Source organism: Dryobates pubescens, chromosome 9, assembly GCF_014839835.1.
Source record: "Dryobates pubescens isolate bDryPub1 chromosome 9, bDryPub1.pri, whole genome shotgun sequence".
NCBI classification, from domain to species: Eukaryota; Metazoa; Chordata; class Aves; order Piciformes; family Picidae; genus Dryobates; species Dryobates pubescens.
Genome location: NC_071620.1, coordinates 9,502,187 through 9,528,386, shown reverse-complemented (window position 1 = coordinate 9,528,386; position 26,200 = coordinate 9,502,187). Strand labels below are relative to the sequence as shown.

Below are 26,200 nucleotides of genomic sequence, written 5' to 3'. Positions count from 1 at the left end.
GCGTCTCCAAATTATATCATTAAAGGTTGCAAAGCATGTATCTAGAATGACTGAAGTAAAAGTAGTACCTACTTACAAAGGTAGTATCTATAGAAAATGTTAAGCTATATTATGACCTTAAAATACCTCTGAGTAACAGATTGGGAAACACAGTTTTACACCATGTAAGTAACAGACGTTAAAACATCCACCCCAATTATTCTAAATCACAGATTCCTGAGGACAGCAGCAATCAACAAACATGCCTAGGTGAACTCCCTCATTATTGCCTGGAAACACAAAGAATATTTTAAAGGCACTACCTCTTAAAGAAAGAGTCCATTTGCAGTTACAAGCAGCAGAATGAAAGTTACCCCAGTTATCTCTAATCTGTGAAGACTAGGAACTCCCACAGAATTTATGGCTTGCTGGGGGAAAGCACTCAGCTTTTATTTATATGGTCCTCACCCTCCTTTTCCAAGAGTAACAGAAACAACAACTCTTTGCAAGACCCCAACAGGGAAAGAGCCCCCCCAAGAATAAGAAATGGCTGTTTGAAGCCACTGGAGATCTCATTTACAGACATTCTACTTTGAGAGAAATGGTATAAATTAACTCCCATTGTTTTTTATCAAGGCAGTGAAATATTATCTGTCCAGTTCTCTACTACAGTGAAATAATTTCCAGACACACTGTTCAAATGGATAAAAAGTTGTAAAAGAAATCATAACTATTATGCATAAGGAAGGCATATAAATCACATTCAGGTAATTACACTGAATAAAGGTACATAAATTACACAGAATCACAATGGTTGGAAAAGACCTCTAAGATCATCAAGTCCAGCCACTATGTAACTCTACCACTACTACACCATATCCTTACACATATTATGTTGACTGCTTTTAAATACATCCAGGGATGGTGATTCAATCACTTCCCTGGGCAACCTGTTCCAGCCTTTGATAACCCTTTGGGTATAGAAGTTCTTCCTAATGTCTAACCTAAACTTCCCCTGGCATTTCCTCATCCTATCAGTAGTGACTTGTGAGAACAGACCAACACTCAGCTATCTATAATCTCCCTTTACACAGTGATAGAGATCAATAAGGTCTCCCCTCAGCCTTTTCTTCAGACTAAACAACCCCAGCAACCTCAGCCACTTCTCAGAAAACATATGCTCGAGACCCTTCACCAGCTTCCCTGCTTTTCTCTGGACCCGTTCCAGCACCTTGATCTCTTTTACTGTGGCATCCAAAACTGAACATAGTACTGAAGGTACGGCCTCACCACTGCTGAGTGGAACAATCACCTCTCTAGTCCTGCTGGTCACACTATTCCTGATGCAGGCCTTCTTGGCCTTCTTGGCATGCTGCTGGCTCCTGTTCAGACAGCTGTCATAAACTGCATTTCTGTGATTTCACTGAACAGGTTTTCCTTATTTGTACCTCAAGACATGTTAGGAAGAGACAGAATTTTTCCTGCAAAGTCCATCTAATTTACTGTCTTGTATTTTTTATTATCTCCAACTGCCTTTCTTAATCCACATTTCATAGAATAAAATACAGCAAAGTAGTCAGATTACCAATTAATCATCTTAAGTATTCTACCTCACACAGAAGGGAAAAAAGGTATCTGCCACTCAATCACCACAAACTCACTAGAAGTAGCAAATGAATGCATTGAGCTTAAACAGTGAGATGGTGTTCCTCTGCAACTGTTACACTACAGACTTTGGTAAGTGAATGGTAAACCTCCCCCCTTTGTCAGACAAACAAAGACAATGTACTATATACTGGAACCCTTCCATATTTGATGATTTGCCTCAAAGCGAAAAGTACTCAAAAAATAAGCCTATGCTTCACTAGTCCTTTTAAAACCATTCTAAAGCCCCTCTGCCCTACAAATGTAGAAAGTGGGTGCAGAGGGATTACATCAAAAATTCTTTCCAGCTCTGTCTAGAATACTGCTAAAGTTTATGGCCTTAGTCTCTATTAGACCGTCCATAACTAACACATTCCTTCACTTCCTAGAGAGAACTGTCTTCCTGCCTGAACCTGCATCCTCAAGCAATTACCAGAACTCCATCAAGATGATGCTAAGGTTGGGACTTCAAATCAAAGGTCTGCTCACACCAAATGTGACATGTTCCCACCCAACACTTAAACCATTTAATTAGCAGAGAACTACTTTTTTGCTATGTACCACTTATTTCAATAAATTAGGAACCCAAAAAATAATCAATTCCTCTCGAAACGTGGCACCCCGCATCAAGATGAACGGTTCATCTCGGTATATCAAAGTAGTATCACCTAAACACCACATACAAATTGCTCCACTGGACTGAATGCAAAGACGTTCAAAAGTATTTGCTACACACATCCACTTCTCTCCATAAATTTAAGCTCATTGGAGGTTTAAATGAGAGGCTGACTCAGAGAACTCATCTCCAGGAACCGGCTACTTCTCATTTGTCTCAGACTGAAGTGGCAGACTGTTTGCTCATGTTGCTCCACACCTGTTTGTGTATCAACAGGACTGAGGAGAAAGATTTATACCCCAAAACCCCTGACATGCTTTCATCTCTCAGAACCCTACCTGTCTGCATTTACTGAATTTGCTCACATCCAGTCCAAAGCAGTAAGCACAAGGCAGGCACTGAGGAAGAACAAGCAGGGAAATTAAGCCAAGTCAATACCTTCCGGCCCTCAGTTTCACCTGAAACTCACCAGCTGTGGCCATTCCAGTGGCCCAAACAGCAGCACCATGTGTTTGCTGGCATAGAGATCAATTAGAGTAAGTCTGTCTACATTGATATACCAACATCCAAAATTGGGCAGCTGCATTTCAGTTTTCTTTGAATAGCAGTCCCTCCACTTGTGCTAACTGGTAAAGCTTTAGTGAAGAGACCAAAAGCATGACAGGAACCATGCTAGTAATTTTATAGACAGTTACCCTCCCAGGCTCAGAAACCTTCCTGTTATATATGGAAATACTCTCAACATCAGCTTCATTCTCAGCACTTGGAACCCGCTGTGGCTCACTTAATGGGCTCCTGCAGACCACTTGGCTATTCATTTCCATACTGCAAAAGTATGAAGTGGAAACTACTGAATGTCTTCAAATTCCTTTCCAATCAACAAAAAAAAATTGCAGAAGTTAGCACAATTATGAGTTAATGTTACCAACTGATAGCATCACAGGGCTGTGGTTTAAGCCATCTGGATACATTTACTATCTACTTTCTGTAGTTTATGCACACAAAAAAAACCCTATGAATTTCTTGGGTTTATAATGACTGTTCCTGAAATAAATGCAACAGTCTTGTAATCATCCATATGTACTCTCACCAAATCCACCTTAGTGCACATGGGTATGTGCATTCTCAGACATGTAAAAACATACGTGCTCCACCACTCAAGAATAACATGGAAATAAAAAGCTTTTGAAGACATTAACAACAACTATCAAATGCAGCAGCAAGCCTCTGATGCTCCTGAATGCAGTCTATTTAAAGCACGACAGACAAGCAGGTGGCATAGAAGAACAGAACTGTACAAAACTCCCCCAGGGACACACGGAACATGAATGCTCCGGAAGAGCAACAGTGCCATCTACTGACCACACCACGTCTCCTCATCAGTCACGCCTCCTGGTAGACTGCTTTGTACCACTCTCCATGCAATTTACAACTAGAAGTGACCCGTGAACCAGAGTGTGGCACAGAACAGTGAAGTTATATACATTTTGCAATAGTATTATTCATTTAAAAAACTTGCACGTTCAACTTCAAATATCAGAATGGCTGCAAATCCTTAGCAGCAGTTACCTAGTCCACCTCCTCCAAGTCAGCCTTGGCCACCCAGCCCAATTTAAAGCATCTCCATTGAAGCATATTTATACCTTCATCCTCCACAGATCTGTTCTGCTGTGTATGTCTGGTTTCACAAAATTTTGCTAGCACTCAAATCAAACATTCCCTGACATTTAGGGTCTATATTTCTACTCCTGCTAAAACTCCACTCTCTCATTCCTTTTTAACAGACTTTTACAGACACAGTTCCCTCTCCTTCCCAGACTTATTTGCCTAACAGTTCCAATCTGTCAGTCACCCTCCATGATCACAATTCACAGATTATCATTCTTTGTCTGCTCTCCTTTAACCTCAAGCTAGTTTGTCCACACCATTTTCTAAGAGCAAGCCACAAAACTGGACACAATACTCCAGAGCTTGGCCTTTCTGATGAGGGATAGAAAATCAGTTCATGAATTCCCGTGTGCAGTAACGACAGGTTATGAAGCTCGTAAAGCCAAGCTGAGGTTCGTAACTAGAAAACATACTATTGTTTCCTTAACTGTGCAACTTCTTTTCCAAGGAAAAGCTGAGCCAAGCTAAAAAAAGTGTCATCAATAAGCCCTTTAAAGTTGGCTACAGAGGTGAGAACACATTTTCAGTGCTGTTGTATTCACTTTCTCTATAAAAAGCTCTTTTTTAATCTTTCCAAGGCATTATTTTCAGATATGTTTCTAAAGAAAACTGATCCAAGTTTTTAACACTGATTCCTCTCAGTAAGAACAGCCTTATCAAAGAAAAGCAACACTCAAGAATAAGATCTCTTTTCCAAGTTTCATCAGAACTCACAATCTTCCAGAAAGGAGGACTGCTATGGCTTATCAGCACAAGAAACTGCACTAGTACAACTGCGTCAGTACTTCATCTGGTTATTTTGATTGACAACTTGAGGGGATAATCCACAGTCTTTGCTTCCAACTTAAAACATGTTCCAAATGTCATAAATTAAAATAAAAAAGGCTTTCTTTGCATCTCTGAAACATAAGAAGTTGATCCTCCTTCTCTGATGTCAGGATGTAACCTAAGTTTGGTAAGAACACTATACCCCACCTGTCTCGTACGTCTTTCTGCCAAAACCATCAAATGCCCACAGCCCACCTGCAGCTTTCTGATCATCTTTAGAAAATGGTTATATTATACTATTATTATATATGTATTATTATATACTATTATATATATTATTATATATGTATTATTATATATTATATACTATAAAAACCTCCCCTTCTGAAAAGTCTGTAAGACCTAGCAACAAAACAAGCACTTGAGCGATGACTTTAGTTCTTACAGTGATTACCTTTGAATTGGTTATGGTTTGCAACTGAATTTCTAGTATATGGCAGAGAATTTTTCTTGTTTCAAAAATAGAAGGCCACCCTCCCAAAATTAGACAGAATTTTGTTTTTATAGTGGCAATGCATTATACATAGGATATTATAAATGTCATCATCTTCACTTCCTATGTTAAGTCGCCTTACTCTCATGTTACACAGCTAATACGAACGGGCCCCTGTGTGACAGTACATTGTGTTATGTCCTGTTTAAAAACAATAAAATAACAAAATTAAGTTCCAAAAAGCAATAAGAGGGGGAGAAAATAAATAAATCACTTGACACACAAATCACAAAATCCCACTTCCTGCTTATTTACCCAAGGTTCAACAACACTGAACAACAGAGAGAATCATGCGCATTTTTACCCGAGGCACCAAAACAGAGCACCCCTGTGAAATCCCAGCAAGCCCTCCACTCACTTCAGTGTAGAGCAGCAACCTCTCTCCTTGACTTCAGAGGCAAACTGAACACCTCTTTCAAGCCAAGGTAACAGCAACAAAGAACAGGCATGATTTCTAGCTAGACACTTACCTAGTTACTACGATTTGGCTATTTAAATGGCATAATTACAAGAAAAGCCAAGTGTTAAAAATCTGAAAGCAGGCATAACATAAGAATGACATGGTGGTTGGTTATTTCTCACTACAGTGTCAGTTACAAGTTTTTACAAGGAAGAGCTGCAACCAGAGGCAGAACAAAGACCAGTGATGATAGGACAAGTGCTGACAGCAGACCACTGGTTAATAGAACAAGAGGAAATGGCTTTAACCTGCACCAGGTGAGGTTTAGATTGGACATAAGGAAAAATTTCTTCACTATTATTAGAGTTGTCAAGCATTGGAACACACTGGCCAGGGAAGTAGTTGAATCACCATCCTTGGAGGTATATAAAAGATGTGTAGATGTGGGATATGGTTTAATGTGGTACTGCTGGGCTAATGGCTGGGCTCGATCTTAAAGGTCTTTTCAACCTACGTGATTCTGTGATTCCAGGACATTCTGGGTAGAGGATGCTCAATACTGTGCAGCCTTAGAGATAACTGATATGACTGCTATCAAGCACAGGAGTAAATGTGTCAGTGTAAAGAGAGCGTCAAAGTGACAGGAACAAAGACTGATGAAAGTATTAACTCTTTATGACATCAACTTTTGCAAGCTCTGATGACTTTTTTTGTGCAAAGTTCACGCTGAACGAGCAAATGTTCCTTTGTTTTGTAACTAGGAAACCCAAGTGCCCGTCCACCGTGGTACCTCATTCGCAGGATCCCGATGAGCGTGGCGGCCAGCTCAGAGGACATCCTGCCCATGATGCAGCAGCGGCTGAGGCAGGCGAGCAGGCTGGCGGGCAGGCAGGGCAGGAAGTAGACGAGCTGGACCAGCCGCCGCTGCGCCTCGGCCGGCAGCAGCACCAGCGTGCCCTCCAGCGGATCTGCAGCACACACACACAGTAACTCGGCTACTTAGAAACACATGAAAACCATGGTAACAATTCCATAGCATTAGCATCTCATACAAAACTTCAGCAAGCCTCCAGGGACCCCTCTCTTTTCTAACTGCTCTCATCCAGTTGAGAGCCTGCAGCAATTGCTGAAGGGAGGATAACGCAAGTAAGGCTGAAGAGGGGAAAAGAAAACACATGGAAAAAGGAGAAGCAGTATTATCAGAAGCAGATTTCACAAAAATGAAATTTCTACTCTATCAAATTGAAACCCTGCTACTAGCCTGAACTAAAGATCATACTCTTTTTACTAGCCTTGATGCACACAATTCAGTTTAATCTTTATGGCAATGGACTCAACCAATCTCAATTCCCGTCCCCCCAGAGGCTTCAGGTTCAGAGTACAGCAGAGATCTTCAAAGATGAGGGGGACTGCAGCATCTCTCTTACAGGGAAAGGCTGGGAGACTAGAGGCTGTTAAGCCTGCAGAAGACAAGACTGAGAAAGCATCTTATCAATGCTTATTAAAGGGCAGATGTCAAGAGGATGGGACCAGGCTCCTTTTTAGTGGTAACCAGCAACAGGACAAGGGGCAACAGACACAAACTGCAAGCCAGGAAGTTCCATTTAAACATGAGAAATAGATTATTTACTTTGAGGGTACTGGAGCACCAGACCAGGCTGCCCAGAGAGGCTGTGGAGTCTCCATCTCTGGAGATACTCAAAATCAGCCTTAACATATTCCTGTACAACTTGCTCTAGGTGAACCTGCTTTAGCAGGAGGATTGGACTAGGTGACCTCAGGAGGTCCCTTCCAACACCTATCTACCATTCTATGATTCTGTTTCACCTAGGAATCACCAGTATTTTCCACAACTGGAGCTTCCCTGCCAAGTGATGGACAAAAGTCGACACACTGTAGTGTAAAAACCCTTACCATATATTCGAGCAGCAGTGGCTTGTAAACTTTGCAATAATTCCTTGTTTGAACGAGAAGCAGCAGAATGAATGATATCAATCAGCTGATTTGAAAGCTCAGGGTTTCTCAAGCCAAGCAGAGCAAGTTGCTGAGGTAAGCCGGCCAACCAGCGAGATAGAACTTTACTCCGACTTCTAAAGAAAGAGGGAAAATTAGTTGGGGAAAGAAAATCCAAGCCAAACCAACAAAACCCACAAACATATTCTTTCCAGTCTTGACTAAATAAATTGGTTTAGTGTCAGGTACAATTAAATTACAATAAACTACAGCACTGATTTACTGAAAATCTCTTATCAGAAGATTCAAGTGCATTACTACAATAGTAGTTACACCAGAAGCACTCGTTTGATCCATAGGTATTGCACTACATATTTTCAAGTCTTTCAGAATCCATTTGTGTGAACTCACTTTATGCTGGGCAAAGCAACATTTCCAGTTATCATTATTTTTAACATTGAGTTGCAAATCAGGCTGAAAACCTGTGAGACTACTATACCCTCAGTACCACTGAACCTGCTACTCTTTACACTATACTTTTAAATTCAGTTCCACCTTTGCTGACATACTGCTTGTCAGTTCAGATACCTCTTAAGGCATAATGAAGAATTAGAAACACTACCACTAAATGGTAGTGCACCAGTTTTGTTTTGTACAAATACACCTCTTACTACCTCTACCATTCCCTCAGGTTTACCTTCTGTTTTATTTCCCATTTCCTCTGCCAGGTAAGGAATGCTTCTGAACTTTGTGTCATCAAAAAGTTTCTATTAGCTTGTTTCTGCTTTGTGTGCCAGTCACTAATAACATGAAGCTTAGCTTCAAGAGAGCTCTAAGGAACTGTATCAGGAGACTCTCTTCAGTTTTACCACACACCATTGTCATTTATGTGCTCTATTCCACTGTACACATCCCTGTAAGTGAAATGCCACCTTTTATACCAAATCCAAATTGCATCACCTGCCTTTAAAGGTAATAGTCAAAGTTCTTCCTATCTGCATTTTCACACACCAGTCCTCTCAAGTTACTGGAATAAAACGGACCTAACCCTCCTCTTCTGCATTCACTTGATGTCACTCAACTCAATTGTGTACAGCCTTGTTGTTTCAGTATCTGAGGACCCTGACCATCCCTTGTGTTCGATAGGAATTATAATAACCTTTACTGAAAAATGTGACAAGATATTATTCGCATTGAAGGACAACCTGAATTCACCCTAATTTCAGACCCACTTCTTCCCTACAGTAGGATGGTTAAGAAGCTTTTGCTATTTTCAGATCCTAGGGAAGAAAATTAAAATAAATTCATCTTGACATTTACAAATTGCTCTTCCTAACCTGCCTGTCAGAAAACCAGGAATGACACCACTTTGCTTAGCAATCCCCTTTTTTGCATTCCCTCTAAGTGCTGTTTACCATAAACATCCCCCAAAAGCTGTTGAGGAAATGGCAAAAACACTTGGCCAAGCCCTTCCCCAGCCTAAAACAAATTTTCATTTCAATTTATGACTTGACTCTCTAGACCACTTTCTCCATTCCATCAACTGGCCTGGTCATACTTCAGGAAACCACACTAGTTAGTTTTTTTTTATTTCCTTTAAATGCTTTTGGTGATGAGCTTTGAAACTTGATAGCCTCCATCAGAGATCTGCTTTCATTTAAATGTTCTAGCTCAAACTAAAACCATCTCATAGACAAAGCCTATCTTCCTTGGGCTACAATTTCTATGACATCCTGGCTTATCAAGTATAACTTATAAACAAATGTATTTCATCAGCTTACTGAAGTGGTAATTACATGGAGGGAGCTGCTGAGTGTACATTAAGAAATTCAAAGCAGGTCTTTGAAGATGTGAGCAAGAGTAACAAAGATTGCCAAAATTATTTCATTTTCAGAAGACCCAACAAAATTCCTCACCAAAAACTTGAAGGAAACTAAGTATCCATGACGTAAGAGGGAATAGCCTTGCATACAGGGATTGGGTTTAACAGGAGGAAAAGCCTGGAGAAGACACAGCTGACGTGGATGAGTTGGTGGAAGGCTCAGAGCTCTCAAATTACTTGACACTTCATAGTGGATATGACTAAACTAGTTTGCTTTCTCTTCCCACATTGTCTCCTAAAGACAACATACCCTTCCAGGCCCTTAATGTCAGATAGGTTTTACACCAATCAGTTACCTTTTTGGTACGTACCATCTTTTGTGGTTTCACCTGAAACCACAGAGTTCAGAATTCCTAGAGTACCATCAAAACAGAACAAAACCACCCAGAAATGACCAAAAACCCCAAACCAACCAACTAGGAGGAAAAAAAATCGAAACACCAAACCAACCACCATAAAAACACCTTCCAAAATAAAAACAAACAGACAAAAAACCCCCACAAAACACAACTAAGAAAACCAACCACCAAACCAGGAAGGAAGCTTTACTTCTTCCACAGAATCACATCATGGATGGAAAGGGATCTCTGGAGGTCATGTGGTCCAAAACTCCTGTCAAAGCAGGATCAGCTAGTTATGGCTCTCCAGGACCATGTTCAGACAGCTTCTGAACACCTCCAACAGTGGTGGCTCCACAATCTCTCTGGGCAATCTGTGCCAGCGCTTGCTCACACTAACTGTGAAGAAGGTGTTCAGACTGCATCTTCTGCATTTTGCTTTGTGACCATTATCTTGTGATGTCACTGGACACCCCTGAAGAGAACCTGACTCTTCAGGTATTTACATGTATTGATAAGGTGCCCCCTGAACCTTCTCTTCTCCAGGACTAATAGTCACAGAATGTCAGGCGTTGGAAGTGACCTCAAAATATCATCTAGTCCAACTCCCATGCCAGAGCAGAATCACCTAGAGTAGGTCCTACCCCTCAGACTTTCCCCATATAAGGAATGCTCCAGTGCCCTCCTCATCTTCATGGCCCTTCACAGGACTCTCTTCCAGTTATGTCCATGTCTTTCTTGTACTGGGGAGCCCAAAAACTGGATACAGTATGGCACAAGTGAATTTACCAGTGTAGAACAGATGGGGAGGATCTACTCCCTCAATCTGCTGTGACTCCTCCTAATACAGCCAAGGCCTTCTTTGCTGCTAGGGCCCACTGCTAGCCCATATTCAACTTGCTGTCCACCAGGACCTCCTGGTCTTTTTCTGACAAGCTGCTTTCCAGCTGGTCAGCCTCAAGCATGTACAGGTGCATGGGCCTGGTCTTCCCCAGATGCAGGAATGTGCACTTCTCCTTGTTGAACCATCAGCCCATTTCTCCAGCATGTCAAGGCTGTATTTCCTCAACAGCTAGCAAATTAATTATAAAGCCTGACTAGATGTTGGATTTAGTACTGCACAAGAATTATCTGGCCAGACAGATATATGTATTTGTGAGGTACACAATTTCCTACTTGTAGTGAAATTCCTGAACCATTACAGGATCAGCAGACAAGACTGACACACATTAAGCTTCTGTGATTTCATGTAAGCTTTTTTTTTTAGCTTATTTGTTTTCTGCATTTGAAGGAAAATTAGTGGATTAAAATGGCCACCTTGCTTAGAAACACACCAGCCATTAACCACTCTCTGGTAGAAGTGGTGCTGGATCAAAACAAACAGAAGAAAGATGGTCTTCAGACAGCTGAGCTCTGTCACTCCTTGCCAGAAGAAGCTGCAGTTGCTCTTGATTTAGACTGGTCCAAGGAATGACCAGAAACACTCATGGAAAATCCATCCAGTGAGTGAGGTAAAAACAGAGAAGCTCTGTGCAGTGAGGAAATACAGGCTGCACACTGTTGGAAGCTTAGAGTACAAGAGAAAAGCAATTCTTGTCTTATTCCTACAGTATAGAATCACAGAATCAACCAGGTTGGAAAAGACCTCAGCGATCATCAAGTCTAACCTATTACCTAATACCTAACACCTCCTGACAACTAAACCACGGCTCCAAGTGCCACAGCACCTCACATAGGTCAGTGTTGAAGGCAGGCTGTGAGGCTAAACAGCCTATTAAGACTCTACCAGGATTACACATATATATGAGTCTGTATACACACAATGACTATACCTGTGTAGCAATCGGGGGGAAGATAACTCACATTAAGTGCAAATATTAATTCTGAACCTTGCAGTAAATGAATCAAGTTTTCTTCCACAGGGCAACAGAAGGCCAAACCCTTCTACCTAGCCTTTAATTCAGATACATGTAAAAACAAACAAATAAGCAGCTTCATGGAATACATTCCAAGATGAATTCTGCTCCTCTTTGACTGCTCTTGAGCTTCTGAGAGAAACAAACAAAAAAAAGCAGCAAGCAGTCACAAGAGGGTTGAAGGACCTACGACGCTGAACTGAATGGAATAACATGAATGCCATCCAGGATAACTGCACAGTCCACACAGAAGAAATGAAAAAAATCCACTTGTTTCTAAAGCAAAGAAATGGATCAGCACAATACACAAACATTATGTCATCTTCAAATGTCTCTCAGACAGAGGTGTAATTATCCTTTCGGCAAAGAATTCTCGAGATTTTGTTCTTCTGTTACTAGAAATGTCACAGTTCCATGCAGAAGACTAAAAGGAACAGCAGGAGAACTACTGCTGTTTGTGATGTCTAAAGATAGAAAGTTAAAGCTTTCTAGATAGTAAGATGATCACATGAAACTGGATGAGATGCTCAAAACTTCCAGGTAAGTACAGAAAATAGTAGTTATGTAACCTCCAGGAAATTAGTCAGTATGAAAAAGATCTTTTTTCAGTCTGGGTGAAAAAACTAAGAAAAACAGCATGCTACCAGTCCTTTTTCTTGTCTGTCTTTCAAATTCTCTATACTTCTTATAATGTTCACAGTGTAGTATTAAACATTTCTGGTTTTAGATTGAATTACTCCGGCATTACCAGAAATGAAGATTTAACAACACAAAGAAGCTGCAGAAGAGTTTGACTCTGCTTGTGCATACCACCACTTCTGGGGGCTGAGGCTTGATTTTTAACTAGTAGCAGAAAATAAGTCTCATGGATATGACCTATGCCCTTTTGCAGTTCTCACAGGCATACTGATGCAGCCTGATCTGTGTTTAAGGATTCCACATGGCTGGAACCAGATGACTTAGCTAAAAAGTACCTTCTGGAAAAGTTAAGACTTGGAGACAATTTGGACCAACCCTATAATGAAAACACACAGTAACAGCAATATAAGAATAATCTCTTACTTGAAGCAAGTCAGTTATCTAGCAGATGCACAAAACTGGAAACCCAAGCAGACAAGAACATTTTCTTAGAATCAACCAGGTTGGAAAAGACTTCAGAGATCATCAAGTCCAACCTGTCACCCGACACTAACTAACTGTGACTAACTAAACCATGGCTCCAAGTGCCACATCCAATCCTTTTTTGAACACCTGCAGGGATGGTGACTCCACCACCTCCCTGGGCAGCACATTCCAATGGCCAATACTCTTTCTGGGAAGAACTTTCTCCTCACCTCCAGCCTAAACTTCTCCTGGTGCAGCTAGAGACTGTGTCCCCTTGTTCTGCCACGGCACAGTGGGGGCTGCTTATTAGAGGACTACACCCAAGATCCTAAGTTCCCTCTCTCCCTCTGGCCTAAATCCAAAATAAGCATACTCCCCCCACCCCCCAATTATTCCCAAACCCTAAACACCATTTGTCTTTTGAGCTCTGTCATGGGTTAAATTCAAATTTGCTGCTGGTGTTCAAAATCATCCTGCTCATGCCAGCTTCCAAATGGAAATGCTGGCCTATTGCAGACCTTGTCTGGACTAACAGAAATAATGGACCTGGATCAATGTTTTTGAGAGCTCAGAAGGTATAAAGTAGCATTGTAGCATTTTTGCTGAACAGCCTCTCACCCTCGTATCGTGCAGAAGTGGAGGAGTAAACCATGGCATTAGGCACCTCCTAAAGGTGATTCTTCTATCATAACCTATGTGGGCAGCTACAGCATCATTCTTATATCTTTCTTTTTAGAAATGTGTACCCAGAAGAACAGAAGAATGTTTCTCTTAAAGAAAACAAGTATTTAAGGCCAGACAGGCACTAGCAGAACCACCAAAGGCACCAAGTCTTAAGTCCATGACCTTGGGCTGAAGCAATAGAAATGCTCTACGGCTACAACCACACAGTCTTGACACATCTAATGATAACCACACAACCAGTAACAATGAGCTTGCAATACTACACACCTCAAACTCAATTTTAGATCTTTATGATCATTCTAGTACTCACATTCAGAAAAAAGGACAACTAAGCTAATAACCATCTCAATTTTACAGACAACTTAAACTTCCACATTTCAGTCGCATAGTGCCGAAACAAATTCGGCATGAAGTTTTACATCTGCATAGAAATTCAGTACTATAAATTCTGAAATTAATTCCAAAATAAATACACTATGTTGAAATCATTTTCAAAAGGGATATGTAAATGGTTTTTACCTGATTCTTTGAGTCCTCAAATCTTCTTTTTGGTAAACTCTGCTAAAAAATTTCAAGAGCAACGTACGGACCGGAAAGAGGAGATTCCGTTGCTGGTATAGCGTATACACTGCTCTTATCAAGGGCTCTGTTGCCACTAGGGGAAAAAAAAGTTAAGAACAATTAAGTAGTGCTGCTTCATCTTCTGACTATACACAGAAGAAGTAAGTATAATCTCTTTCTACAACTACCTACTACATTTAACTCTACAGGAAAGTACCCAAATGTTTTAAAGCAACTACTGGACAGAATTCTAAACCGCTGAACCAACAACTTCTTGTGTCACTTGTGAAAGAGCCACCTAAAAGAACAGAGACAACATGCAAGTGAAAACTTCAAGGCCTCTTGAAGATAAGGCTGTGCACAGATTGCTGAGAACTTGTAAGTTCCTGCTTTCCACTGCTACCTCCCACATTGTTTTCCTCTAGTACAGCAACTTCACACCAGTCTTCTCCACTAATCCTCCTCTATGCTTCCCCAAACCTGTCACAGTGCTTTCTGTACTCTCTCCTTGCAACACACACCGGTCTTATCAGCTCTCCATGCCTTTGAATCAGCTTGCTCCAAACCAATCTGCTAAAGCAATCAGAAAACACAAACCTCAAGAGGCTGCTGGCAAGCCACCGAAAAGGGAAGTATTTAGCTCCACTGCAACCTTTCCTTCTCTGAAGCTCTCATCAGCTATGCATTATCACAAGACTTAAAAATTTTTGTAACAAAGATGGCCCAAACCAGCCAGCCAGCACAGAAGTTATTACAGCAGACTGAGAAAGAGATGAAAATTTTTCCTTGTAAATTAGATCAAACCACCAAATGTAAAAATGAACAAAGCATGGGAAAAGACCCGAATTCAGAGAAGACAAGCCTGGAAAGAATGGGGAAGCATCTGAAAGCTTCAGAGATATGTGAATGGTATTGAGACCTAACTCAATTCATCTCAGAAGACCTTGGGATCCCAATAAATTACTGTCAAGATACACTGAAGCAGTAGCAATCACTTAATTATCTTCATAAACTAAGAGTGGGAAACCTTCGTGCTTCCTTTCAGGTGTACTGAGCAGTCTGAGCAAGTTATGTGTTGAAAAACAGACATAATTTTGTGTTCCACACTTCCATCCAAGAAGACAAGAATGTTCCATGCTAAAAATTATTCTTGATCCAGTTAGTGGCTTGTCTTCATCAGCAAAAATCTTACTAGGGATATTTAATTTCCAATATAGGACACACTATAAAAAGCACCTGAAATGGCATGGTCATACTTAAGCTTAATGGAGGGAGCCATTTAGAAGTTGAAATCTAATATAGAATAGAATAATCCAGGTTGGAAAAGACCTTCAAGATCATCGTGTCGAACCTATCACCCAACACCAATACATTTGACAACAGAAGAATACACCAAATACAAATTACTTTTAATTAAGATAAATTACTGAGTTCTTCTTACTGCACCAGGACCATCAAATTAAGTCAGTTCACATTCTCTTCAGGTGAAGAACCACCTTGGACAGTGTTTCTTAAACAGAACACTGGCTTATTCTTATTTGAATAACAATTACACCTTCAGGTAGGTTTCAGCTAATTACTGAACTGCTAACTGAACAAACATAGTAAGAAATGCATATTTTAAGTGTGTAGAATGTTCAGATACCTTCAAATAACTCTATGGCATGCCAAGTAAGGTAGGTCCTACTATTTGAATTGTTTCATACGAACAGAAACAAGTTTAAAAACAGAAGCAAATTAAAAATGCACTCTTAGAAGATACAAATGACACAGACTCCTAAAATGTATCCAAAGTCCTCAATTTTTAACCTATTTCAGTTTTAACTGTCACATGGCAAGTCTCTTTCTGAAATGACTGCTCTCTTCATTGCTCTATGAAAATTAATCAAAAACTTAACTAGCAGGCAAGCTGCTGCTGAAGTCTCACTCAGGAGATGCAAGAAAGGAGCAAACCTCTATTTACAGAGAGCAGATCCAATGTTTGATCATAAACAACAGAGAGAGATCTCAGACATCACAGCTCGAAGCTCTCCTGGACATCCACAGGGAAAGGTGAATACGTGCATTTCACCCCAGCATAAACAGCTACTCCAAAGAGGCAACCCTGCAAAAGGTGACTGCAAAGATACCACCGTGCTTTCGGACACATTTTTTCTAAACTTCTTTAAGCTTAGTTATCTTCTGCCTTCCCAAGGAAAATATTGCATTAAAATGGCCACTTTGTTTAGAAAAACACCAGCTGGTATCCCCTCTCTGGTAGAAATTTGGTAAACAAGGGAAAAGTCAATGCACAATTAAAAAGAAGTGTGAAGTATCTGATTTAACAGTCTAGCAATAGTTTGGAAACTACTTCCTCTCGTAGCAACTCTTCTGCTTTAGCTCCTCTGGCAAGACAGGCACATCAATGACTGTGAACTATTCCTTGCCCTCAACATGAAGCTAAATTTGAAGTGTAGGTTGGAAAGATCAGTTATTATCTTTGTCATCAGGGGCACAGGGATAGGTAAGACTCAGTTAAAATCGATTTGGAAGGAGATACAACTAACTGCCAAAATATATTTAAGGGATATGTGACATCTTTTCATCTTGCAACCCTAACAATGAAACCTGTTGCTATGGGCAAAGCATTTTCTATAAACTACTTGGCTGCACAGCTGTGGAATTCACGTCTGCCAGACTGGTAAGACAAAACAGACTGCTGCCACTTTTAGACTGAGTGAAAATTGCCTTTTTAAAATAGAGTCTACATCAATCACTTAGTAGACTGGTAAAACAAGATCTTACATGGATCACAACCATAAAGAACTTGAAAAGCAAAAACCAAGCTAAGGCAAAATAGTATACTGGTCCTGCAAATCAAAATGGGAAGCATGTTTTCTCTTGGAAAAGGAGTCAAATCAAACACCTTGGAATATATTTCACAGCAGCTTCCATCAGAACTCTCTCATGCACCTTTACATTCTAGTAATTATTACTAGGGAAAAAAAAGACATTTAGAAAACTCATCTTCCCATTTGCAAGAGTATCTTATGTAGTAAAATCAGAAAAGAGGTACACAAATATATTAATACTTTGCATATCCACAGTATCAATCTAACAACATCCACTCCTAAAAATCAAGCAGTTTTCAATGCTCCATGCAGAAGTATGACCATGAAATTCAATCTACCTCCAGACAAAATACTTCGATGCAATAACGGAGGATGTAAAATGACCTGATAACGTTACCTCAAACACTTTGTCAGTGCATAATTTTGCTTATATCTCACCTTTGTTTTGCTGTATTTGCATTAATCTCCAAGTCACACCAAGCAACCTGTTCACCTGCTTGCTATTCAGCTTGCTGCCATCCTGAAGAGTATCTGTCACGTATTTCCGTATCATGTCCAGCCAACCAGAATCCATCTGAAGTGTTGAAGTACTTGCTAGCGAAACCATGATGTCACACAAGGTTAAATTTAGCAGAAGATGGTCTACACTGTTTGAGGATGTCATACAATACTTGTTGCTGGAGGAGAGAAAGAAAAAGAGAGGGATTTTAAAATACTTTGTGCCTTTTAACATACATTAATTTGGAAGAAATTGAACTAGTAGAAAACAAATTGTAAGAGTTAGGTTTGAAGCCAACTGAAAGGCTTCGTATCTGACATTTGGGTACTTAGCATTGTTTTGTTCTGCTGTCAAACTATCTGCAGTGGCAGCAACAACCAAAGTTCCACATTGTTTCTGGCTGGTTTCTCCTGTTTGACATTTTTACTCTGGGCCTGGCAGCACTTTTAGGTAACTTAAACTAGTAAAGGACAGCTTAAAACAAAAAAATTAAAATCCTTAGTTTGAGTCTCTTCTATTAGGAATCACAGGGATACTGTCATTACACAATGACAATAAGCACTATGAACAGCATAGAGAAATCCATTTAGGTGCTTTTTCCAAACTCATGGGCAATCATTTTTCATCATCACAATATTCTGCAGGACCACTGTGCTGCTCTACAGAGGTTTGAAAGGCAAAATCAAGGATATTAAGAAAGGAATCAAGGGTATTGCAGCTTGGCATAACACTAGAATTTCTCTACTTGCTGTCTGTCAGGCTACTCACATTATACAAGAAAAAAATATTTTTGAAGAGAATCACAGCATTTCTATACAGAAAGCTGCACAACACCAAAGCCTACATCCAAAGGACAAAGCAGTGCTGTGGAAACACAGAAAGCACTCTAACCTCCACTAACGGAAGCACAGTCACCCTTTCAGTTCAGAACCAACCACTACAACGTGAGCACCTCTCAGCCTGTGGACATCACTTACACAGCACAAACACTAGCAACTTTTTGAAGTTCAGCATTCAGTGGTAAATTTCTGCCACATTTTGCAAACGAGAGAAGGAAGAAATCCTTGAAATGCTCTACAAGTTTTCTGAACAGAGGCCTTTAACCCAAAACACTGGTAAGCAAAAAAAAACAAACCCCAGAGCAACTATTTTTGTTTTCACAGCAGGAAGCTAAGTTTCCAGAACTCTTGAACAGTCAAAATAAACACACAGCAAGGAGTTTCACAGATTATTTTTCCTCCACGTATCCAACAATATATTTATTTTACACTGCAAGAATGGTGCAAAACTTAGTAGTAGAGTGAAGAAGTATAAACAGAAGTATTGTTAGTCAGGATGCCAGCTGTAAGGCAAGACAGATGGCTGCATTGCCTAGCTACTGATTTCTGAAACTTTCAAGGAAGGATGTTCAGGTCAAAACCTGGATTTAAGAACTTAATGGATAAGACTTAGTTGAAATGAAAGCACTTAGTGAAGAGCTAAGATTGTATGCTATGTACCCTTCCAGGAAGGGAAAATGCAACAGGCAAAATACCAAACAGGATTTCAACCTCAAGTATACCTGCACCGTGGCAGACCCTTAAAAACAGGTTCTTTAACTGCTACAGCTCAATCAGCAGTGGCACAGCTTGCAAGCATTTGAAACCAAGACAAACAATGGCCAATACCCTCTGTACATATATAGAGACTGCAGTAGTACAGACAAACTCCAGAACAGACTATGTGTGAATATCTGGGAGCTGAGAGAAGAAACAATCTGCCACTGGCCTGTACCAGAACAAAACTGGTGTACCCTCTCTGCCAGCTCAATACTGCAGAAATGCTGGCTGCTTCTGCTCCAGTACTGCTTTGCCATACAGGATAGGCACAATGTGTCCTTATCTTCCCCTGTATTTATTCATCCCTGTAATTGAATTAGTAGTAGATGTGGATGAAAAAAAGTTTCAACTACATTTTGATCTAATTCAACAGTAAACTGAAGAAACCATGCCAACATATGAAACTAGTCAGACTTCACAGAAATCGCCATTGAGCAATACAGAAATTCCAGCTCAATTGCTGGATACAAAGCTTTCATTTCTCTAAGACAGCATTTAAATTTCTACTGAAGGATATTCTGATAATTTCCTATATAATAATTTTCAAAGAACAACCAAAACTTCTCAATACAAAGCAATGCTGTCTTCTTGGGAACCCTACAGATCTTCACAGAATATGCAATGCAATAAAAGGTTTTCTCCTCCAACACTAAAAACTTAATACTGGATAAAACATATGACTCATTATCTCACTTCTCTTACAACTCTGAATTTCACAAGATGACATTGATTGTGTTCTTACCCTTTGCACGGATCTTTCTTTTTGTGCTTTACTGTTTCTTGCAAAGAGTAAGGAAAATGGCGCATGAAGTGGTGCTTGAAATCAACAAGGTAATTCATTCGAAGCCATAGCTCCTGTTAAAGCAAGCAGACGACAGAAAACAGGGTAGTTAAGTGAAATGCATCAATGCAGTCACCTTCCAAAGTCATCATTAGAATCAATGAAAAACAGGATCTCCAGCTTCTGTTTCCATGTTTTCACACACACCTCAGATGTTAATGTGAAGTCCTCGGCATGACCCTGAAGGCCCACAAAACAAGCAAGTAAAATTTACAAGTAGTCAAGGTTGAGCAACATCATTTAATCCAAACTGGACTAGTACCTTTTCTTAACACATATTACTACAGAAATACGTAGTATTGCATTGAGCAGGTTACAGATGTGAAAGTACCCTGATGAATTGATATAAAAGCACTTGCTGTGACTGTCCCCAAGTTCTCCATTAAGATGTATTTCTCACATTGCCTTCATCTTACATTATCATTAGTGTACTTGTTTTGTCAGTGAGCTTTGAACTGTTTTCAAGCAGAAAGGCCACACTTACAGAAAGAAAGATTTTTTCCCCCCACTATTTAGAAATTTTACTCTATGAGTTAGCAGACAGTCACCATTCCAGAGTCCAGCAAAACTCATCACAAAAGCGGCCTGTATTGTTACCAAACTAGTCAAGCAAAATCATCTTCATGATATTGAGTTATTTAGAACATAAAATGACCACTAAACTATTTCAAAGGTTAATAGGTTTCCACTAAGCATATTTAGAGTGGTTTTCCAAAGTGTCTGTAATAACTACTTTGGCCTATAAGCCCAAGAGTTATCAAATAAGAAAAGTTTACATTTTCCATTTAGTCATTTGAATACATTTTATATTTAAAGGTGACTATAAAAGAAAAGGACAAAATAAGCTGTTTATCTTATCTAAAACATGTCTGTACACCAGATTCCTCTTTTTTCCCCCAAAACATCCTAAGCTGACAATGCAGCTGCCTGTACTTAATAGAACTCACATCTTGACACAGGAGCACTCCTTACATGTGACCGAAGTGCAAGCACTCGATGGCAGCTCTGCTAGGGGAAGCAGGCAGCCAGTATTTACCTGGGCTGCTGCCTGTTTACTGCCCACTTCCAACAGACCCTCTAGAAAAGACGACAATGAAAGAGGCAAACAGCACATTTTGCACAGGCACACTGAATCTCTCTCTCAGGCTGTATGTGCTGGGTAACTCAAATCTAATGGAATGATTCCACAAATGTTTTCCAATAATTATATGTGATTTTTGTTTACCAAAAGGACCTACGGTCCCACACACAGGTAAAATAGCGAGCTGTCAAGACATTCCTTCCAACTCTCAACAGCCAAAATGGAAAGAGTGTTTTTTCCAGTTTGCAAAAATCTTTGGAAGAGCAGCAAGTTACATTTATCAAAGACAGACAAAATAATCAGGGGTAAAGAAAACCTTCTAGGATATTTTCCAAATACTGGAATTTCCAATTACTGAGATTTGTGTCTTGTGACAGTGCCAATCATGACACAACACCACGGGCTGCACCAAGCAGTAAGAGGATCTCAGTTAAGCCCTGCCTTTCCACAGGTTTAGGGTTTGTTCATTTCCATTCTCCTACCCCTGTAACATTTTTCAACACACAAAACCAAGGAACAAACAAGTCCATTATATGCTTTGTTCAAATTTATATTCTATAGGGTAATTTGGCAGGTAAAATGCTCATCTTCTCCAACATCGCTTTCAGTTTCAAAAGCTTTTATGATGCAGTCTGTGAAGAATTCCTGGAGACTATGAGTGAACTCGCTGCTCAGCTCAACTGAGTCTTTCCTAGAGTAAGAGACTTAAAATCCAAATTCAAATTCTACTCAAAGTGTAGGCTTTTTATCTCTTTATAATGTATATCCACTGCTTCCAACCACCAACTCACTAGTTTCCAATCAAAACAAAACGCAGTCATTATCATGCTGCAGATCACTTCTCCCTTACCATTTTGTATGTTTCATCATGTCGCTTTGTGAGTTTCCATAATAAATGTATTATACTAAGCACTTGCTGCATGAGATGCTGAGATTCTGATTCCAAAAGGTTTCCAAGAATAGGAGCTGATTGTGCAGGAGATGCTTCAATCCAGCACTCAATCAGTAATGGAATTATTATCTCAATAAAACCTTTTAAGTTTTCAGCCGAGGACAGGCCCTTTTCTGCACTGTCCATTACACTTGCCAGAGACCTAAACAACAACAAAACAGAACAGGAAAAAAGGAAGAAAAAATATAAAGATTACACCTTTAAAAACAGATTACAGCAGCATCACCTTCCTCTACCTGAAAATCAGGAAAGATTGCCTTTTAAAAATACATTAAATATTTGTTTGCTTTCTTGTCACGTATTTCAGTAAAGAAAATGGGACTTCAAACCATCTACAACAAACCTGCTCCCATGTCTCCCTGCAAGCTTGTTGTGCTTCTGTAACCAATTCTTAGATTTCAGTACTTCTTTCCCCATTGTTACATGCAAAGTCTATAAAGTGGAGAAGCACAACTTCCACCCTACAGAAGAACTCACAGTACTCAACACAACAAAAAAGCTTTAAGTTTTAAGCATCTTGAAGCAAAATAATGAGACTGACTAGAAAGTACTGTCAAATGCATGAGGTTTATTACAGTTAGTAACCATGTCCAGCTATAATAAACGTAAAGGTTGTTCATATTAATTAAAATCATTCTGCAAAAACCTAACTTTTGCTCCCACCCAGAAAGCGCTGGAGAACAGCTGGCTGAAAAATTAACATGCTCTGATAATTAAGTTAAACAAAAATGATCAAAAATTGAAGAGATATGGCTTAAATTAAAAGAACATCTCCCAGAAAGCAAGAAAATCAGGGACTTTTTTTCACACACCCCCTTCTAACATCCTTCTTCTGTGTTTCAAAAGGGATTATCAGTATGAATTAACAAACCCTGCTCCTGGAAAAGATCATCTAAATGTTACCCATTTAGAAGACAAGATTCTTTAAAGAAAGCAACCTCAATTTAAGCAACACAGAAGCTTCTGAAAAGATTTCCAAATATGAAGAGCCCTTAAGAAAAAAAAGGCAACAATAATTCCAGCTGATCCTTTCTGACACTCTTTTCCATTATGATTTTGTTTTCCAATTCACAGCAAGAAATTCCCATCATAATTCTAACTTCCTAATATACACAGAATTGGTACACTGAACCTCCTGTTAAATTCCTATTTCAGTGACTTCCTCCAAAATATACATCTGAAAAACTACTTGCTTTCTTTTCACAGGCACAGAAATCTGTTTACAAATAATTTCAGTCCATATTGGATTAAAGAGGTAAAGCAGCTTTTCCTGATCATCCTGTCATTTCCCAATTATCCAATTAGTTATATCCTTCCATGAAGCTCTCTGTCTCATGATGTTGCAATTATCTATAATATGCACGTAACAGAAAATTTTGCTCTGTCATTTCTCTCTGGTTGAAAATGGTATCTCAAAGAACATTATTGGACCACAACAAATCCAGGTATTAATAAACTGCAAAAGGAGCAGCAAGAAGACATCTGCAAAGGAATAAAATGTGCTGCTTCAATCAAGATGGGAGAATTTAAACTTCCAGCACAAAATACAACAAAGAAGTGGAAACACAGCTGGCCACAAAAAAATTTGGTACTTTTACTTTAGTACCTGCAACTACCATATACATTAAAATTTAATAAAGCTGAGCATTAACTGCAGCAACCAATGCATGCAGTCAACAGACTTTGGTTCATTTGTCCATATTTTGTTCCTCCATGTCCATTCTATGACACAAACCCTGCTGTAAGGCATCAGTTTCCTTCAGGCTATAAAGAGTTTAGGATAAATTGTTCCAACAGACATTTATCTCTCAGGTCTTCTCAAAAGACACAAAGGATAAATCTCATCTTCCAGTTATAACCACAACGAATTCTAAAGCATCACTGAACAAGCCAGCTGATACCACAACCACAGCTTCACTAAAAAAGGTAGGCTGTTCTGTGAATGCTATGCCATGACACACAGCTGAGATTCTGAAATGCCAGTAACTGGCTGACATAGTTGTGAAGTTGTAGTCTTTAATTGTTTCTCTGAAAACAGAGAAAGGAGAGCTCTAGAATTCTAGCAAAGTATTTCTGGAACACAAAAAACCCACAAACACAACTGCCCTTTAAACAATAAGCAATGCATGAAACCCAAGAAGTTGGCAATACACACCTGAAGATGTCTAAAAAAGTACAACACAACCCCCACCTATTTCAGTATATATCTGAAACAAGGGATAGAAAAAGGAAGAAGAATCCATGCCAAAAGGGCTACTTCACCCAGCTGCAGAAAGCATTTGGGCAAGAATACTTGCCATGGCTTTCATGTACCCCTGCAAAATATACCCCCCTGTCTCAAAATAAAGCTCTTTCAAATATTCAAGGTTATCAATAAAAGGCATAAATAAAATCCAACTGCCAGCAACAGATGACAAAGCATTACACTCATCTATTCAGTATGTATTTGATTAGTGTAATTTCCTTAGCAATACAGGTTCACTGGGACAGCTTTATGTCAATTAAAGTGTTAAATCTTCTTGTCACACTTATCACTGTTTTTTAACAGTAAGGTGGCTTTCAAACTACAAAATGTATTACCCTCATATGGTAATAAGAATATAGGAACTACTACTGAGGGGAGCTGCAAAGCATTTGTGTACCCTTTAAGCTGTCATTTTTCTTTAAAATGCCAGTATTTTTATAAAGCAGGACCAAACAAAATAAAATATTTAACAAATCTACTATTTGACAGCAAGAGGACACCAGAGATTCAGCAAAAGGAAGTCAAGGAAGTATGAAAGAAACAGAAAATAAGGAAACAATTTTCTGCTGCTTGAAACAGGAAAAACTCATCAGCACTGAACAGGCTTTTAGGGCTCAGAGTCTAAGTCAGGTTACTGTCCTCCTTTTTTGTGTGCACTGCCAATTGCATCAAAGAAACACTCAAAACTCCCAGCGAACAGCATTTTCCAGTTGCTATCTGATGCACAGGTCACTCTGCACACGTTAATTCACTATGCTTTGTCTTCCGTTTCGATCGCTGAACTTTTCTTCACTTTTCTCTACAGCTTTATTTTCTCCTTTCTCAGCAGAAACAGAAGCACCACTCTTCAGCACCACTTCCAGTCTCTTCAAAAGAAAGATCTCACACCTTGGTATCACTGAATTTAAGTTGTAAAAGCTTTCTGGTTTTCCACACCTGGAAGGAGTTTGATGCAAAACAGTCATCACACAAGGCAGAGGATATATTCTAATGATCTCCTAATTCACAGACCTAGCACAGGGCAGAAAATAGAAGTCTGAATATTTGCATTATTGAACCATCCAGCATTCCAAGCTCAGAATCTACACTTTTTAATAAATGTTATTACCACAAACTGATTCTGAAAAATCCCTTTCTGCAATCACTAGTTATCAGTGAGGTGCCTTAACTGCCCAGTCAACTTGCAAGATTAAAAGGATACAGGAACTTTACAAATTTAGCCTACTACTAGCGGTGTTTGGAAGCCTGGTCTTTAAAGAACAAAGTTGAAGTTCACTTGCAGTTTTAGCCATGAGGCCATCAATACACATGCATTGTAATTAGTTACTCATGGTTTAGTCAATTCATTATTTACAGTTAGGCCTTGACTATTTGTGCATTGACTTCTCTAAACACACACCCACACACACTGTTTGAGATTCTGGAAGTACCCAGGGAGCATTACAGATGTTTTTCCATGTCTTACGAAAAGTAATTTGTCCTTGAAATATGGCCAAAGTAGAGGACTGGGAATGCCTGTAAAAGGCCACAGGTGGGATCAGAAGAGACAGAATTGAACATTTTGAGATCAGCGGAAAATATTTCAGTGGCAAATACAAAAGGCACTACAGTAACTTCCACTCCTAGAACTATGCAGATATCCTCTAAAGCAAAGCTGTACTGGTCCTTTGTCCAAAATGAATATACCAAAAATAGGTGCAAAAGCAAGAAATGAGAACAATTTAGTACCTTCTGCAGATACCCCTTCTCTTTCCATTCTTCTGTTCTGCTGCCACCAGCTTGCTTTGCCAATCTCGCCTTGGATTCTCACAATGTCTCCTTCTATTCTTCTGGCTCCTCCTCATGCTTGCAAACGCCTTTTTGAAAGTATTTATAACCACAAGTGGATCACGACGTTTCACCAAACTCTAGCTCCTCAGAAAAGTGGAATCCAACTCAGGTGACACCAGATGTAAAAAGTTCACTTTTCCTCAACCTTAGCAGCTGTTACAGAGCATGGTATATCCAGCACTGCATATCATTCAGGGCACAATAAAAGAATCCTCTGATAAACGGTAGTCCGCAGCTACATGCTTCCAATTGCACAG

At 39.6% G+C, this 26,200-nt stretch overlaps 1 protein-coding gene across 1 annotated transcript in view; it reads right to left on the bottom strand.

Moving 5' to 3' along the window:
• TEX10 (testis expressed 10) overlaps positions 1–26,200 on the bottom strand; it is a 64,999-nt gene that overhangs the window by 31,899 nt on the left and 6,900 nt on the right. Inside the window, exons 5-10 of the mRNA XM_054164097.1 lie at positions 21,767–22,010; positions 19,737–19,849; positions 17,336–17,574; positions 14,025–14,160; positions 7,543–7,718; positions 6,419–6,596 (exon numbers count right to left, since the gene is read on the bottom strand). Coding sequence (XP_054020072.1) covers positions 6,419–6,596; positions 7,543–7,718; positions 14,025–14,160; positions 17,336–17,574; positions 19,737–19,849; positions 21,767–22,010 — 1,086 coding nt within the window. The remainder of the gene's footprint in view (positions 1–6,418; positions 6,597–7,542; positions 7,719–14,024; positions 14,161–17,335; positions 17,575–19,736; positions 19,850–21,766; positions 22,011–26,200) is intronic.